Source organism: Erpetoichthys calabaricus, chromosome 15 (genome assembly GCF_900747795.2).
Source record: "Erpetoichthys calabaricus chromosome 15, fErpCal1.3, whole genome shotgun sequence".
Classification (NCBI taxonomy): domain Eukaryota; kingdom Metazoa; phylum Chordata; class Cladistia; order Polypteriformes; family Polypteridae; genus Erpetoichthys; species Erpetoichthys calabaricus.
In genome coordinates, this window is record NC_041408.2 from 84,166,215 (window position 1) to 84,184,217 (window position 18,003).

Genomic DNA, 18,003 nt, shown 5'->3' on the forward strand with positions numbered 1-18,003 from the left:
AAGGACGACAATCCAAGTCTTTAGAGTCCTGGTACTACCTGAGTCATGGACGCTATCCAGTGAGCTGAAATGAAGTCTGGACTCCTGTGTCTCTTCAGAGAATCCTGGGGTACCGCTGGTTTGACTTTGTGTTGGCACATAATCTGCACTGTGAGGGAGCGTCAGTTACGACACTACGGCCATTTTGCGTTATTACCTGAAGGTGATCCGGCTCACTGTTGAGAACCCAAGTGGCTGGACCAGGCCAAGGAGACACCAACGTAACACTTGGCTGCGGTAGATAGAGGGTCATTGCTTGAGGGTGGGACTGAACCGCATGTGGGGGGTCGCCAACAGGGATCCCCAGCTGTTTCATCATGTGGTGGGTGCGGCAACGTGCTGTACCAGTGCATGCTCCACAACCTGACCTGACCTGATGTCACTTTCTCTCCTGCTTCATCCAGATCAGGCTCGTGGAGGATGCTGGAGCCTACTCCAGCTAGCTTAGGGCGCAAGGCAGGAACAAACCTTGGACAGGGTGCCAGTTCCATTACAAGTCAAGCACAACCAAAAGGCAATTGTTTTCGCTTTATACAATTCTTTTTTATATAAACACAAGGCTCCCCAACATCTGTACCTCCTTCACATTGCATTCATAGCCCTGTCTCCTTTGTTTTTCCATATCTTCAAGGTTCATTAATGAGAAATGTAACCCGTCAAAGCGCAGATTCATTGTTATGTCAGTTGAACAACCTCCCGAACTTCAAAGAACATTCATTAGTGTCAGCCGCAACAAGCTAAACATTAAAAGTCGAGTAAACTGAGACAGACAAGAAAAATGCCATTCATTTTTTTTGTATGTTTTTCTTTGTCAATTTACGAGGCTGAGCACTCGGTTGCTGACCCCTGCGCTCTGAACCCCCCAAAGCTTATGTGAAAAAATGGAATGATAGTGTTCCAAATACTAAAACAAAACGCCAAAAAATGTATACAGCAGTAGAAACATAAAAAAAACAAGAATAGAAACTTACAGGACAGACAATACAGCCAATCAATCAATCAAGTGATAAATAATTAATAATAAAAATAAATGGAATGAGTACATTAGGTGGAAGAATCGAATTACCTGATAGGCCCTTCTTAGCCCACGGTGGTGGAATGAGCCATTGGCTAGAAGGGCTCCAAGAGAGATGGCCTCCCTGGGGGGTGATGGAGGGGATGTTTTTATGACGGCGTTCCATTTTGCCCCCCATCCTCTTTTCCACAAGACCTTCCCGAGTATCCAGGGTTCGACCTGTGATGGTGCCGGCTTGGCTTTCCTGATAAGTTTATTCAGACATCCTGCTTCTTTTGAGCTCAGGTTGTTTCCCCAGGAGGCTGCAGAATTGAACACCACACTGGCTACTATGGACTGGTAGAACGTTTCCAGCAGCTTGCTGCACACATCCAAAGACCTGAGAGTCTCCATAGGGAGTCCAGTCTGCTCTGACACTTCTTGTGTTGTCAGACCAGTCCAGTTTGTTGTTTATTTGCACCCCCCCTTGTAACTCTCCACCACTTCCAAGTCCTCCCCCTGCATGGTGACTGGTCTCAGATTTTCCATGGGATATGGGAAGTCCACCACCGGCTCTTTTGTCTCGCTGATGTTGAGTTGGCAGGTTGTTGTCCTTGCACTCCAAGACGAAGTCTTCCACAAGCTTCCTATACTCCGACTCACCTCCATTATTAATGCAGCCTATGGTGGATGAGTCATCTGAGAACTTCTGTAAATGGCAAGCACTGGTATTGTGCTGGAAGTCCATTGTGTGGAGGGGTCCACAGGAAGGGAGTCGGGACTATATTATAATAAGGACTACATTTCTTTTAATTATATATATACTAGCCGTCCCCTGCGGCTCCGCCCACGTAGTAGTGAAACAGGATAAACTTCCATCCATTGTCCAACCCGCTATATCCTAACTACAGGGTCACGGGGGTCTGCTGGAGCCAATCCCAGCCAACACAGGGCGCAAGGCAGGAAACAAACCCCGGGCAGGATGCCAGCCCACCGCAGGGAACACACACCTACACACCAAGAACACACACTAGGGACAATTTAGGATCACCAATGCGCCTAACCTGCATGTCTTTGGATTGTGGGAGGAAACCCACACAGACACGGAGAGAACATGCAAACTCCACACAGGGAGGACCCGGGAAGCGAACCCAGGTCTCCTTACTGCAAGGCAGCAGCGCTACCACTGCGCCACCGTGCCACTCTAGGACAAAGTTTAAAAATCAAACACACAAACAGGTAGCGCTATCTAAGCGGAGGCAAGGTATGCTCCAAAATGCAGAGGGTAGACTGATTCAAATGGGGGCTGGCGCATGAGCGAGGAGGGCCCCGCCCGCTTCCCTCAGCCCGCTGCACCTCTCTCTCGGATGTGTGCGAATAAATCGCTGCCACAAGCGAACTATGAGATTTAGCGTGATGAGAGAAGTCGCAAAATCAACCGGAATGTTCAAGCAAATTATAGGAAAAAACCCGATCTAAATCCGTTAAGTAATTCTCTCATTGGATTTTATATACTGTATATGCTGGAGTGGCTTTGGGACAAGTCTCCAACTGGCACAGCTGAAGCCCAGACTTAAACCCCATAGAACATGTGGGGAGAGACCAGAGGTTGGCAGTCATGGAGAGGGCACCAGTCCTTTGCGTGGCACAATAGTAAACACACTTAGAGTTGCCAAAGTAACTTAGTGCACGTGTCATTGAGATGTAGCAGATGAACTGGAGCTCCTGGGAGAGACAAAAACTCAAAGAACTCAAACCAACAAAGAAACGGGGAGACTCTGGAACATCCACAGAGGCAGCAGCCATGCCAGGCGTCAAACAGAGGACACTGGACCTGGAAGGCAGTCGCGGCAGCACTAACCACAATGCACCACAATGCAGGGGGTTAGTAGAACCTGCAGGCAGTACAAGAACCAGGCCTGAATGGTGTGTTAATCCATTATAGTGCATATTATTATTATTATTATTACTTGTTATATGGCTTGTGTCTTTATCTAAGGTGACTTTTTGAGACACATTTGGTTGGAGCACAAACAGATGAAGTGACTTGCTCAGGATCACACAGTGTCAGTAGATAGATAGATAGATAGATAGATAGATAGATAGATAGATAGATAGATAGATAGATAGATAGATAGATAGATAGATAGATAGATACTTTATTAATCCCAAGGGGAAATTCACATACTCCAGCAGCAGCATACTGATAAAGAACAATATTAAATTTAAGAGTGATAACAATGGCGATAACAATGCAGGTATACAGACAGACAATAACTTTGTATAATTTTAATGTTTACTCCCCCCCACCCCCGGTAGTAGTAGTTATTGTTGTAGTATTTCATATACAGTATTTATTGTCAGACTCACTCAAAAGTCCAGGTCAAGGTCTTATGGGTTACCGGAGCCTTTACAGGCAGCACTGCATGCAATACAAGAAGCAGGCCTGGATGAGGCTTCCATCCATCAAAGAGCTTTGTATTAGTAATAGTGGCGCTGATCATTCATACAGTAAGTTAGCAGACCTGCTAAAACCAGAGTCCAGTTCAGGGTCCCGGGTTACTGGAGCCTTTAGGAGCAGCGCTGCCTACAATGCAAGAACCAGGCCTTGAATGGTGCTTCAGTCTATCACAAAGCTTCTTCTCCTTAAAATTATTACTATTAACATTAGTATTATTATTACTATAATTACTATTATTATTAGTGCGGTGGGTTGGCACCCTGCCCAGGATTGGTTCCCTGCCTTGCGCCCTGTGTTGGCTGGGATTGGCTCCAGCAGACCCCCGTGACCCTGCGTTTGGATTCAGCGGGTTGGAAAATGGATGGATGGATTATTATTAGTAGTAGTAGTAGCAGTAGCATTTAATTTATTCATTGTCGAACTCACTCTAGAGTCCAGTTGAGGGTCATGGTTTACCTTTAGAAGCAGCACTGCCTATAATACAAGAACCAGGCCCTGAATGGTACTTCATATCTTCACAGATCTTCTTCTTATTTTTCTTAGTAGTAGTAGTAGTAGTAGTAGTAGTAGTATTTCATTTAATCATTGTTAGACTCACTCCAGAGTCCAGTTCAGGGTCATGAGTTATCAGCAGCACTGCCTACAATACAAGAACCAGGCCTTGCTTCAGTCCAATACAGAGCTTCAGCTTCTTCTTCTTCTTAGTAGTAGTAGTAGTAGTAGTGGCGGTAGTGGTAGTAGTAGTAGTAGTTATTGTTGTAGTATTTCATTTACTCGTTGTCAGACTCACTCCTTTACAGGCAGCACTGCATGCAATACAAGAACCAGGCCTGGATGGTGTTTTAATGCTTGATGATGATGATGATGATGTTGATGATAATTGATGATTCAACTTTATTGTTATTGTACAGGTACAAAGAAATGTAGTTATCACATACCCCTTGGAGTCACAACCCATCACAGAGTGTTTTATTATTATTATTATTATATAATTTGTTTATGAAAGCATATTATTATTAGTAGTAGCAGTAGTAGTAGTAGTTTTAGTATTTCATTCATTCATTCATTATTATTATTATTATGTAATTTGTTTATGAAAGCATATTATTATTAGTAGTAGCAGTAGTAGTAGTAGTTTTAGTATTTCATTCATTCATTCATTATTATTATTATTATATAATTTGTTTATGAAAGCATATTATTATTAGTAGTAGCAGTAGTAGTAGTAGTTTTAGTATTTCATTCATTCATTCATTATTATTATTATTATATAATTTGTTTATGAAAGCATATTATTATTAGTAGTAGCAGTAGTAGTAGTAGTTTTAGTATTTCATTCATTCAGTCTTTATCAGAGTTGCTCAAACCAAAGTTCAGTTCAGGGTCATGGGATACCAGAGCCTTTGTAGGCAGCACTGCATGCAATATAAGAACCAGGCCCGGACGGAGTGTTAATCCATAACCCATAGTATTTTATTATTAGTAGTAGTAATAGTAGTAAGTAGTTGTATTAGCACTAATAATATTTGTAGTGATTCATTCATCTATCCATTATCAAACACGGTTATGCTAATATCCAGGTCAAGGTCCTGAGGGGCTGGAGCTTTTCCAGGTGGCATCACATACTAAGGCAAGAGCCAGCACTGGATGATGTGCCTGTCCCTCACAAAGCATATTATTATTATTATTATTAAGTAGTAGTAATTAACATTTGAGTGTGTGTGCGTGAATGTGCCCTGTGACGGACTGGCACCCCGCCCACGATTGATACCCAGTGCTGTAATGAGGGTCAGCAGCCCCCCTTGACCCTGAACAGGTTCGGGTTAGAAAAGAAACAGATGGATTGACATTTGCAGATCCACATTTAGCCTTTAATGCCTTTGTGATTTTGTCCGGTTGCAGTGAGCTTTGTTTCAAAGGACCTTTGACCGCATTTGGCAAACATGAAGGCGAGAAGCCCTCTGGTACTTACCCAGGTTTCCGGTCATCAGGTAGGAATTGTGAAAGTCCTTCATTCCCAGTCCCACAATGTGAATGAAATCTTCAATGATGAGCATGAGCTCCACGGCCCCTGGGTAGATCTGTGAAAGTAAAGAGAAATGAATGGAGCGAGTGGCAAAAACAACACGGCAGTGACAGAGCACTTTCAAGAAAGAACGGCCTGACTAAGCACATTGTAATCCGAGAACGTTTCGTTCGGCATTAAGGATGTTTTGTCTTAAGATGGAGCGCAGGACTCATTAGCATTACAATCAGGTAAGTGAGAATGAAGAGAAAGTGTTGTCATTGTATGAAGTCCTAAAATACATCAATTTGAAAAAAATAAAAGTCAAAATGTCAAACAGAAGGAATGCAAATATATCTCAATAAAAGGGCCGCGTGATCAATTGTCAGTTTGTACTTTGAATCGCTTATTTTAGACTCCTGTCACATGCAATTCTCTGCCGTTGCTTTCAATGTGACACGAGCAACGTTCTGAAAAGACTTCATTGTAAAAAGGAGCTTTTCACTGTGTAATCATAACCGGACCACTCAAAGTGCACGCTTACAATACCGAAAGAGGAAGAGTGACAAAAGAGGGCAGGTCAGGGGGCAGCATAAGGGACACGGGCCGACACACAAGCTGGCACACTTTGTAGGACCACCTGATCCCGTTTCGCAGCTCTTCACATTACGCAACGATTTTCTTTTTCCAACAGGCTTTACTGCATGTGAGAAATGTGAAAGTCATAACAGTAGAGGGCACTCTTGTGGCATCATTCACCACCCCCAGAAGACGTTCAAAGTATAAAAAAGGGAAGCCCTGTGACCTGAATGTGGATGCCAATGCCCTTCAGTGCAGTGATGGGGACACGGTGCTGTAAGAAATGGCGCCATCCTTTGGATGATATGTAAAACTGAGGTCCGGAATCTGTGTGGTTCAAAAAAGACCACTGGGTGCCCCTCATAAAGAGTAGGGTGTATCCCGATGTCCAGGCTAAATTGCCCACCAGGGCCTGGTCATTCTGGCCCCCTAATCATCCCCTGTCTCTAACTGGCTCTCTTTCTCTCACCACCATCTATCAGCTATTGTGTGGTGAGCGTACTGGCGCAAAAATGACTGCCATCACATCACCCCGGTGGATGCCACACATTAGTGGTGGTTGAAGTGGCTCCCCACTCACATATAAATGTAAAGAATTATAAAAATAACATACAATGGGAAACGCAAAGTATTAAATAGTAGGCCGCGCTCCTGATCAGATTAACAAATTAAAACGACAAGACCGGCTGGCAGGATACTAGTACATAATCGACCTGTTTTTACACAAGTTCTGAGAAAATGGACATCATAAAGTGGTCACGCTCACAAATCCTCACAGTAATGCACGGTAAGCCATCCTAAGGTATACAATAAAACCGATTACAGACATTTTAAACTGTTAAAGCGTATAACATAGAACTGACTGACGAGTCACAAAATACGTATTACGTAGAATATCACTAATATCTTAAAATACTCTCCTGTGTGCCTTCTGTTGTGCAAAAGTCTCAAGAATGTTAGACACGTCAGGTTGTCTGTCATACTGAGAGTGCAGCCGAGCCACTAAGTCTGTCTTGGGATGTGGTGCTCCAGGGACGATCGTTCACACGCAGCGACAGTCACGGGCGTAGTCAGCGGGAACATGTAAGCTGTGCAAACGTCACTGAAAGTAGACGATGGTACACAGTGACCAATCAGGAACAGTTCACATGGCCGCAGTCCCGTAACTGACGCTCCCTCCCAATGCAAGTCATGTGCCTCATTCAGGACTCCATGAGCAACACAAAGTCAGACCAGCGGGACCCAAGGATTCTCTGAAGAGACACCCATGAAGGAGTCCAGTCTTCATCTCAGGTCACTGGATAGCGTGCACGTCTCACAAACAGGGAGCACCAGGACTCTAAAGACTTGTTACATATAAATGTAACGCAAACTCTAAAGGACAATCAGTTTAAACACATTCTGATCTTGTAAGTCACCTTGGATAAAGATGTCAGCCAAATACGTAATACAACGAATGCTACCTCAAAGGAACAAACACTTTCATTATTTTAACACCACATTAATTAAATCAAAGGCCAGCCAGGCGATAACAGATGAGCTCTTTTGGTCCACAGACACGAGTGACACGACACAATGAGGATCTGCCTCCGTGCGGCGTCCCTGCAAAAAAAGACTACAGCGTGAATTCATTGAGTCGCGTTACGGCTTCTTCTTAAATACTCCAAACGCTGGCATAATGGCACACAGCAGACAGCCTTGGGGGTTTGTGTCGGACTTTCAGGCTTTGCTAGTGGGGTTTGCTTCTAAGATAAAGAGGTTACTAGTGAGGAGGATTAATGAATTGTTCCTTTGGTGAGCTGAGGATTTTCATGGACTCATTAATGTGCATTAAGCTCCAGAAAGAGAGGAAAAGTTTTAAATAAGGAGAAACCTTCCACATCTCACAGACGTCTGTGTCTGTGTGCGAGTGTGTGTGTGTGTGTGGTTATCTGTGCGAGTGTGTGTGTCTGTGCGAGTGTGTGTGTGTCGGTGTGTGTGCGTGTGTGTATGTATGTGTACACGTGTGTGTGTCTGTGTGTCTATGTGTATGTATGTGTGTGTCTGTGTGCGTGTCTGCGTGTGTGTGTGTGTGTGCGTGCATATGTGTGTGTGAGTGCGTGTGTGTGTGTATGTGTATACGTGTCTGTGTGTCTATGTGTATGCATGTGTGGGTGTGTGCGAGTGTGCGTGTGTGTGCGCGAGTGTGTGCGAGTATGTGTGTGTCTATGTGTGTGTGTGTGTCTGCGTGCGTGTGTGTGTCTGTGTGAGTGTGCATGTGTGTGTGTGTGCGTGTGTGTATGTGTGGGTCTGTGTGTATGTATGTGTACACGTGTGTGTGTCTGTGTGTCTATGTGTATGCATGTGTGTGTGTGTGTGCGTGTGTATGTGTGTGAGTGTGTGTGTCTGTGTCTGTGTCTGCGTGAGTGTGCGTGCGTATGTGTGTGTGAGTGCGTATGCATAGGTGGGTATGTGTGTGTGTGTCTATGTGTGCGTGTGTGTGTCTGTGTGTGCGTGTGTATATGTGTGTGCGTGTGTTTGTCTGTGTATGCATGTGTGCATGTGTGAGTGCATGAGTGTGTACACGTGTGTGTGTGTCTGTGTATATGTCTGTGTGTCAATGTATATGGATGTGTGTGTGTGTGTGTGTGTGTGTGATTCAGGTCAGTTACTATTACTGTGTGTTGGCACATAGCTTGCCACGCCACATGCCACTGCCCATAGCTGCACTTTGCACAAGGAAATGCCCCCAAATCCCACCTGGAATGGCATATTGCTTGGGTGTGGCAGAAGTGCCGGCTGCATCCCCGGAAGCACTCCGGGTGTCCCTGCTCCTCTTCCTCCCAGCACTTCCTGGTGTGGCGGAACTGCTGAGGTCCAGGGCTCTCCAGGCATGGGGGCGCCCCCTGGCGGTGACCACGGGCCCCTACAGGTCCCAGCTCTGTACCCGTGGCCCCCAAAGGAACCAGGTCGGTTGCCCTCTCATGGTCTGGAGGAGGCGTGAGCCCTCCTCCGGTCTTCCTGGGCGTTCCGGCTGGGTGCCACCCCCAGCTGCGTGCCACTATATATATATATATATTTGCAGCTGGGGATCCACGAAGGGAGAAAAAACGAATCACGTATCATAAAATAGTTTTTTTATTCCTGAGCTTTCAACCCCTATCAGGGGTCTTCATCAGAGGATAATGCTTAGACTTACAAGAATCAAAGGCAATATATAGCAACACATTCAGTATGGGGGGGGGGGGGGGGGGGGGGGAGGTGACTAAGTCAGTATGATCAAGGGGGGGGGGGGTTGTCTAGTTTAATTATTGTGTACATGTCCTTCTTAAGTTGGCATATGCTGGATTTATGTCCAAGTGTCTGTTGATGGCGTTTTCATCTGATAGCCAGGACTCGGCCAACTCTCTGGCACTTTTAGTACTGGCCTTAAATTTTACTTTTACGTTGTCCCAGTTGAATGTGTGTCCTGTCAATTTAGTATGTGCATATATCAAAGATAGTGCGTCCTTTCTTCTGACGGCGTTGCGATGTTCCTGTACACGTGTTGAGATTCTTTTTTGAAGGACATGTACACAATAGATAAACTATACAACCCCCCCCCACCCCCCCTTGATCATACTGACTTAGTCACCTCCACCCACCCCCCACTGAATGTGTTGCTATATATTGCCTTTGAATCTTATAAGTCTAAGCATTATCCTCTGATGAAGACCCCTGGTAGGGGTTGAAAGCTCAGGAATAAAAAACTATTTTATGATACATGATTCGTTTTTTCTCCCTTCGTGGATCTCCAGCTGCAAATATGCAAACCGTATCACAGACCTTCTCTTCCATATATATATATATATATATATATTTATATATCATATGTGAGTGCTTGGGGAACAACTTATGGGCTTAGATGATGACAATATTACTCCGGACCACCTGAGGGCGCTAACCAATGATGGCATCCCTCCTTCTTTCCATTGTGCAGAAAGGAAGACTGGCGTGCCATCACCTATGACGTCACTTCTGGGGTCAGACCCATCTATATCTGCCTCTTTCTCCTAGGAACCACCATAAAGTAAACCACCGCCATCCTGGGGCAAACTCGACTGACTCAACGGGTCAAGTCTCGCTATAGAGCTTAACACATGTTTTTTTTTATTTTTCGCTCCTTTTGTGCTCTTATTAACATAGCGGGTTTGCCTCGGGGTACCCCAGACCCTTTATGAGTATCTCTGTGTTTTCTTACTATATATATATATATATATATATATATATATATATATATATATATATATATATATATATATATATATATATATATTGTGAAGAAACACAAGAGAGACAGGAAGAAGGTTGGGGGATCCACCCCGTATACTTTATTTTTTGTGTACGTCTGTAATGAAAACAACAAATGAGTAGCTCCGAGGACTGAGTCGTGCCCCGACTAACTAAATAAGAGGAAGGGGGTGACTTTATAGTGGATAAGGAGGAAGAGGAGGGTCTTCTGGGGTGAAACTGGAAGTGAGGTCTGGACTGGGAGCAGCTCTCTGGAGGTGAGATCAGAAGTGGTTTCTATAGAGGAACCGGAGGTGGCGTTAGGAGGATTTCCCTTCTTCGAGTCTGCAGCAGAAGGAAACATGCTGTAAACCCCCCGGTCCGGCGCAAACTCACTCTTAGTCAAGCCTACTGACTGCTTCCCAAGTGCATGCGTGTGACAATATATATATATATACATGTACTTTATACGCAGGTTAATCAGGGTCAGAGAGCGTCTGTCACTCCAGGGGTCTTGGCTACAGGGGTCTTTCTTCCTTTATTTCGGGAAAATAATGGCAGCATGACAGCACAGGGTTAGCAGTGCTGCCTCATGGATTCAACACTCTGGGTTTGAATGCCATGTCCAGCTGTTGTCCATATGGAGTCTGCACACTCTTGTTATGTTGGCATGCGACTTTTCTCCCCGATTTCCACAGACACGCAGACTGGTTTAACTGGTCCTGTGGGTGCACATGAGTGTAACAATTGCGGGATGCAGCTGCCAGAATCTCAACTAGGAAAAGAAAATTCGAGCACATCACACCAGTCTTGGCGTCACTACACTGGTTACCCGTGCCATTCAGAATTGACTTTAACTCTTTGAGGGCTGAATATTTTTTCCAGTTTTCAAAAAAGCACACAAAGCAATGTTTCACATATAAATCAGTATAAAACATCTTTTAAAGCTGTTGACACCCGTTCGGCGTCTCTGACAGCAGCGGCTGCAGGGCAGCAGCTCAATGACCAGCAGGAATACACAAGGGGCTGGCGTGCCTGGCTGTCTTTACGCAGCAGTAGCAGTTGCAGTGGGATGCAATCTGGTTTGTACGTCTTGTCATCTCCCAGGTGAACGTTGGCATAGGTGCATTAGCTACACGGACATGTTCAGCACCACGATCAGCTGACACTGGCCCCTCACTTTCGTCTTCGATCTCCAGATCACTTACATCAAGTTCCGACAACTCAGAGTCTGACTCGATATGATACACAAAATGCCGTCTACGGAGTATTTTGCTTTGCACATCTGCTTTGGTCTTTCGCCAGATGTCGATGCCATTTGACGGGTTGTTGTTTGCTCTTTGCTACTCACGCATGGGCAGGAAATCTCGGTCAAATCAACGAAGCTAACTTTAAAGAGAGTTGAACTAAATCATAACGGCGAGTTTTGTCACAGTTTACAGCTGATTACTGTCCTCTACCCCTGAATTTCGAGAAAAGTCGACATCCGCCGTGAAAGAGTTAAAATACTGCTAATGGTTTACAAAGCCTTCAATAATCTGCTCCATCTTAAATCTCGGAATATCCTTCACCTTACACTCCAAATTGTAACCTTAGATCTTCAAATGAGGGTCTGCTTAGAATTCCAAGAGCTAAACTTTAAAGAAGTGGTGAGGTGGCCTTCTGCTGCTATGCACTGTCACACACATGTGCATGGGAGGCATTTAAAGGGCCTGAAGAAGGGCAATTCTACATCAGACCAGGGGTGGCGGAGTGCACTGACCCTTTCTCAATTTCCCTTGCAGACCGATTATGGGAAATTCCGCCTGGTTCTGAAGACGCCACCTCCATTTCCGGCCCTGATGACATCACCCCTGGTTCTGGCCCTGATAACATCACTTCTGGTGCTGGGCCTGATGACGTCACTTCCGGTTCTGGGCCCGATGACGTCACTTCCTGTCCTCTCCTTTTTAAACCCGTCATCTTTGCCTCATCAAGACAGCTCTGTTCTGGACTCAAATCAGTACTCAATTGTACACAACACTGAACTCTTTTGCAGCCAGGAAGCAATATACGTATGGCTGCCCCAACTCTTTTTGTGGCTCAGTTGTCTCTTCATTGGCAGCACCTACAATCTGGAATAGCTGACTGACAGAAATTCGCCAGGCTAATACGGTGGAGCACTTTTTGTAAAAACTCATTATTGTAACATGGCTTTCTCATAGCTTCATTTTAGTGTAACTCTGATATTCTGTACATGCATTTAATTATCATTTTTATCATATCTCTCCGGTCCGTACTAACACCTACTTTCTCTGCTGTTCCTTTGACGATCTGTGCCCCCACCACCTGATCAGGTCACTGTGATGTCCCTCATGCTGATGACCTTCAGCATCTAATTCTTCCACATGAAGCCTGAGAACCATGAGGACTAATTCAGATCATCGATGTTAGGTAGAATGCCTAGTGGGGGCTGGCCGGGTGGTCTCGTGACCTCAGAACCCCTGCAGATTTTGTTTTTTTTTTTCTCCAGCCCTCTGCCTTTTTTTGTCCCGGCCATCAGACCTTACTTTATTCTTTGTTATTTAGTATTGCCTAATCTTATTTTTATATTTTTAATTTTTATAAGCTTTTCTTTTTTCATATTGTAAAGCACTTTGAGCTAGACCATTGGTATGAAAATTTGCTCTAGAAATAAATGTTATTATAGCTCTTCACCACTTCAACGTCCTCTCCTTGGACCACAGTGTAGAAAGCCACACTGGCTACTGTAGACTGGTAGAACATTTCCAGCAACTGGATCTGAGAGTCTCCTTAGCAAGTCCAGTCTGCTCTGACCCTTCTTATGTTGTCAGACCAGTCCAGTTTGTTGTTCATGTGAAGCCCCAGGTTCATTAGGCTTAAAAGATAAGACGGAGGTAAAGAATTTAGGGGTCATTATTGATATTGGTAACTCCAAGTCCACAACAGACAGCTGCTCTTGGAAGTGTTTTCAGGAGTGTGTGCTTTGGATCTTCCAGTTCATATCATCTACAACTGCGTGGAAAACAGAAAACAAAAAGCGACCGCACCTCTTGGGGCATCATGTGAGATACCACAGCTACAGTATGCCGATGATACGCAGCTGTATTTAGCAATAGCACCTGATGACCCCGACTCTCTTGATTCATTGACCCCAATGTTTACTATTTATGTTTCTGAATGGATGAGTAGTAATTTTCTCAAGCTAAATAAAGAGAAAACTGAAATTTTAGTGATTGGCAATAATGGATATACTGAGGTTATTAGAAATAAACTTGATGCATTAGGATTAAAAGTCAAGACAGAGGTAAAGAATTTAGGGGAAATTATTGACTCTGACCTGAATTTTAAATCACATATTAATCAGATCACTAGGACACATTTTTTCACTTAAGAAATATAGCAAACGTTAGACTTCTTATAACATTGCAAGATGCTGAGAAATGAGTTCACGCTTTTGTTTTCAGTCGACTAGATTACTGTAATGCACTCCTCTCAGGACCACCCAAAAAAAGAAATCAATAGACTGCAACGAGCGCAGAATGCAGCTGCTAGAATCTTAACTAGGAAAAGAAAATCCGAGCACATCACACCAGTCTTAGCGTCACTACACTGGTTACGTGTGTCATTTAGAATTGACTTTAAAATACTGCTAATGGTTTACAAAGCCTTCAATAATCTCACTCTGTCGTATATCTCTGAATGCCTCTCACTTTACACTCTAAATCGTAACATGAGTGTCTGCTTATCATTCCAAGTGCAAAACTTAAAAGAAGTGGTGAGGGGGTCTTCTGCTGTTATGCACCTAAAATCTGGAATAGCTGACTGATAGAAATTTGCCAGGCTAATACGGTGGAACACTCGAAACAACTGCTAAGCACTCATTACTGTAACATGGCTTTCTCACAGCTTCATTTTAGTGTAACCCTAATATTCTGTATATTCATTTTATCATCGTTTTTACCATGGCTATGCAATCCGTACTAACCCCTACTTTCTCTGCTGTTCTTCCTCCAGTTTTCTGTGGTGGCGGTCTGCGCCACCACCACCTGATCAAAGCACCGTGCAGTCCTTACATTGATGGATTGAAAGGCCAGAGGTCCACATGACCATCATCATCTAATTCTTCCACGTGAAGCCTGAAAACCATGAGGACAGATTGAGATCATTGATGCCCAGAGGGGGCTGGCCAGGTGGTCTCATGGCCTTGGAACCCCTGCAGATTTTGTTTTTTTTCTACAGCCCCTGGAGTTTTTTTCTGTCCTCCTGGCCATCAGACCTTACTTTATTCTTTGTTACTTAGTATTGCCTAATCTTATTTTTATATTTTTCTGTTTTCTTTCTTCATCCTGTAAAGCACTTTGAGTGACATCATTTGTATGAAAACGCGCTGTAGAAATAAATGTTGTTGATGTTCAGTTCAGTGTTGCTGCGATTGGCTGAGCCCCCCCCAGACTCTCTTGAACTAGAACAATCCTTACACTTCTAGAGTTTCGGCTGCAGCTAACTCTGCCAGCACCGGGACCCAAGCACACACATGCCAATGCACCTGAACCTGAACTCACAAACATGGCGGGCACAGAACGTGCCAAACCTCCAGATTGGCTCAGGCGTCACTGCTGCAATCGGACCTAAGGTGAGTCACGACATCGAAACACAAAGCCTTCCTGCATGGCAGTTCATAAGAAACCTGCAGAAGTGCTACGTGAACCTTTGACTACAACACTGTGAAAATGGCAACTCTGTGGAATTTTAATGAATGGCAAATGCTGCGAGGAGATGTTATAAATTCAGAAGATGACATTTTTGGTTAGGAGTGCATTCCTTAAAAATAACTCCAGATTTATAAGTAATATTTGAAGCTCAGAAGCTATACTCAATAAAATGCCACATCGGAGCAGAGACCTTTACAAAATGCAAAGGGAATAATTATTCCGAGAATAAAACTGGAAAAAGACTTTAGGATTGTAACATTTTAATACATTTATTCATTCATTCATTCATTGCTACCCTCTTAATTCATGTCCGGATGGCAGGGAACTGAGGCCATCCCAGTGGCTCCTCGGCTTGAGGCTCCCAGCAATTCATTTATTACCGATTCACTACAATAAATTAAATAGTATTTAAAAGAAGAATCAAAATGTATGACATGAACTGTCGTTTGATTAGATTCCCACTTGAGCTTTGAATATTAAAGGAGGAAACTGGGAGGGCTGGAGTTGGAGACCAATTGTTAGACATTACTTTCTGCTTTTATTCAATTAGATACGTTTAGAGCAATGTGGGGTGTACATGACTGACGTCTGACTGATACAGAAGGTGCTAAAGTATGAGTGGAAAAGCATACTGTTGAACTTTGTATGTTAATGTGATTGCAATTATGTTTTCATTGTTAGTAAAGGTCAATTTAAAATATACAGTACTGTGCAAAAGTTTTAGGCAGGTGTGAAAAAATGCTGTAAACAAAGAATGCTTTCAAAAATTGAAGTGTTAATCATTTATTTTCATCAATCAACAAAATGCAGTCTGCTTTGAAATCTTTGTGTGGGAGAGACCTTGCTGATGCAGTAGAACTACCTTGTGTCTTGTTGCTGTGCTCAATCTTGCCATGACATGAAACTGTCTTCCACAACCTCACCTTGGTAGCAGAGTTTGGCTGTTCCTCACCCAGTTTGAAGCTGTTTCTGTTTCAGTTCATGACTGTGTTTCAACCTACGTGTGACATTGGTGATCATTAGCACCTGTTTGGTAGAATTGGTTGATCAGACACCTGACTTGAATCCTACAAAATCCCCGACTTTGTGCAAGTGGACCTATAAGAATTGATGCTGGTTTGAAGGCAAAAGGTAGGAACACCAAATATTGATTTGATTTAGATTTGTCTTTTGTTCGCTCACTTTGCATTTTGTAAATTCATAACAATAAACAATCATTATTTATATTTCTGAATACATTATTTGTTTACAGCATTTTTTCACACCTGCCTAAAACTTTTGCACAGTACTGTGTATATATATATATATATATATATATATATATATATATATATATATATATACAGTAATCCCTCGCTACTTCGCGGTTCACTTTTCGCGGATTCACGACTTCGCGGATTTTATATGTAAGCATATCTAAATATATAACGCAGATTTTTCGCTGCTTTGCGGGTTTCTGCGGACAATGGGTCTTTTTACTTCTGGTATTTGCTTCCTCAGTTGGTTTGCCCAGTTGATTTCATACAAGAGATGCTATTGGCGGATGGCTAAGAAGCTACCCAATCAGAGCACGCAGTTAAGTTCCTGTGTGCTGCTGATTGGCTCAGCGACGGAGTGCTGCATTAACTAGGAAGTCTCATCTCACTCATTCAGCATTAACGTGCTCTTGCTACTGCATTCAGGGGATTATCACCTTCATCGTCATCATTTTTACTGCGCAGCATATTCATCACCATCATCACGTCATATATAGCTACGTGTACTTTGCTATACAGTAAGTGTAAACTTATCTACCGATTTCATATTGCTTAGCAGTTGTCCCTGTTATTAATAGAGTAAAGGGTGGGTTGTAAACAATACAGGGAGGGTTTAAAAACGTCCAAATACACGTTAAATAATTAAATAAATATGGTGTCCCTACTTCACGGAAATTCAGTTATCGCGGTCGGCCTTGGAACCTATCTCCCGCGATAAGTGAGGGATTACTGTATATATACAGTGCATCCGGAAAGTATTCACAGCGCATCACTTTTTCCACATTTTGTTATGTTACAGCCTTATTCCAAAATGGATTAAATTAATTTTTTTCCTCAGAATTCTACACACAACACCCCATAATGACAACATGAAAAAAGTTTACTTGAGGTTTTTGCAAATTTATTATAAATAAAAAAACTGAGAAATCCCATGTCCATAAGTATTCACAGCCTTTGCTCAATACTTTGTCGATGCACCTTTGGCAGCAATTACAGCCTCAAGTATTTTTGAATATGATGCCACAAGCTTGGCACACCTATCCTTGGCCAGTTTCGCCCATTCCTCTTTGCAGCACCTCTCAAGCTCCATCAGGTTGGATGGGAAGCGTCGGTGCTCAGCCATTTTAAGATCTCTCCAGAGATGTTCAATCAGATTCAAGTCTGTGCTCTGGCTGAGCCACTCAAGGACATTCACAGAGTTGTCCTGAAGCCACTCCTTTGATATCTTGGCTGTGTGCTTAGGGTTGTTGTCCTGCTGAAAGATGAATCGTCGCCCCAGTCTGAGGTCAAGAGCGCTCTGGAGCAGGTTTTCATCCAGGATGTCTCTGTACATTGCTGCAGTCATCTTTCCCTTTATCCTGACTAGTCTCCCAGTTCCTGCCGCTGAAAAACATCCCCACAGCATGATGCTGCCACCACCATGCTTCACTGTAGGGATGGTATTGGCCTGGTGATGAGCGGTGCCTGGTTTCCTCCAAACGTGACGCCTGGCATTCACACCAAAGAGTTCAATCTTTGTCTCATCAGATCAGAGAATTTTCTTTCTCATGGTCTGAGAGTCCTTCAGGTGCCTTTTGGCAAACTCCAGGCGGGCTGCCATGTGCCTTTTACTAAAGAGTGGCTTCCGTCTGGCCACTCTACCATACAGTCCTGATTGGTGGATTGCTGCAGAGATGGTTGTCCTTCTGGAAGGTTCTCCTCTCTCC

At 43.6% G+C, this 18,003-nt stretch overlaps 1 protein-coding gene across 4 annotated transcripts in view; it reads right to left on the reverse strand.

Moving 5' to 3' along the window:
* Positions 1–18,003, reverse strand: part of adgrb3 (adhesion G protein-coupled receptor B3) — an 872,307-nt gene that overhangs the window by 386,386 nt on the left and 467,918 nt on the right. For all 4 annotated transcript variants that reach the window (XM_051919125.1, XM_051919127.1, XM_051919124.1 and 1 more), the window contains one exon: positions 5,467–5,575. In XM_051919125.1, the coding sequence (XP_051775085.1) occupies positions 5,467–5,575 (109 nt within the window). The remainder of the gene's footprint in view (positions 1–5,466; positions 5,576–18,003) is intronic.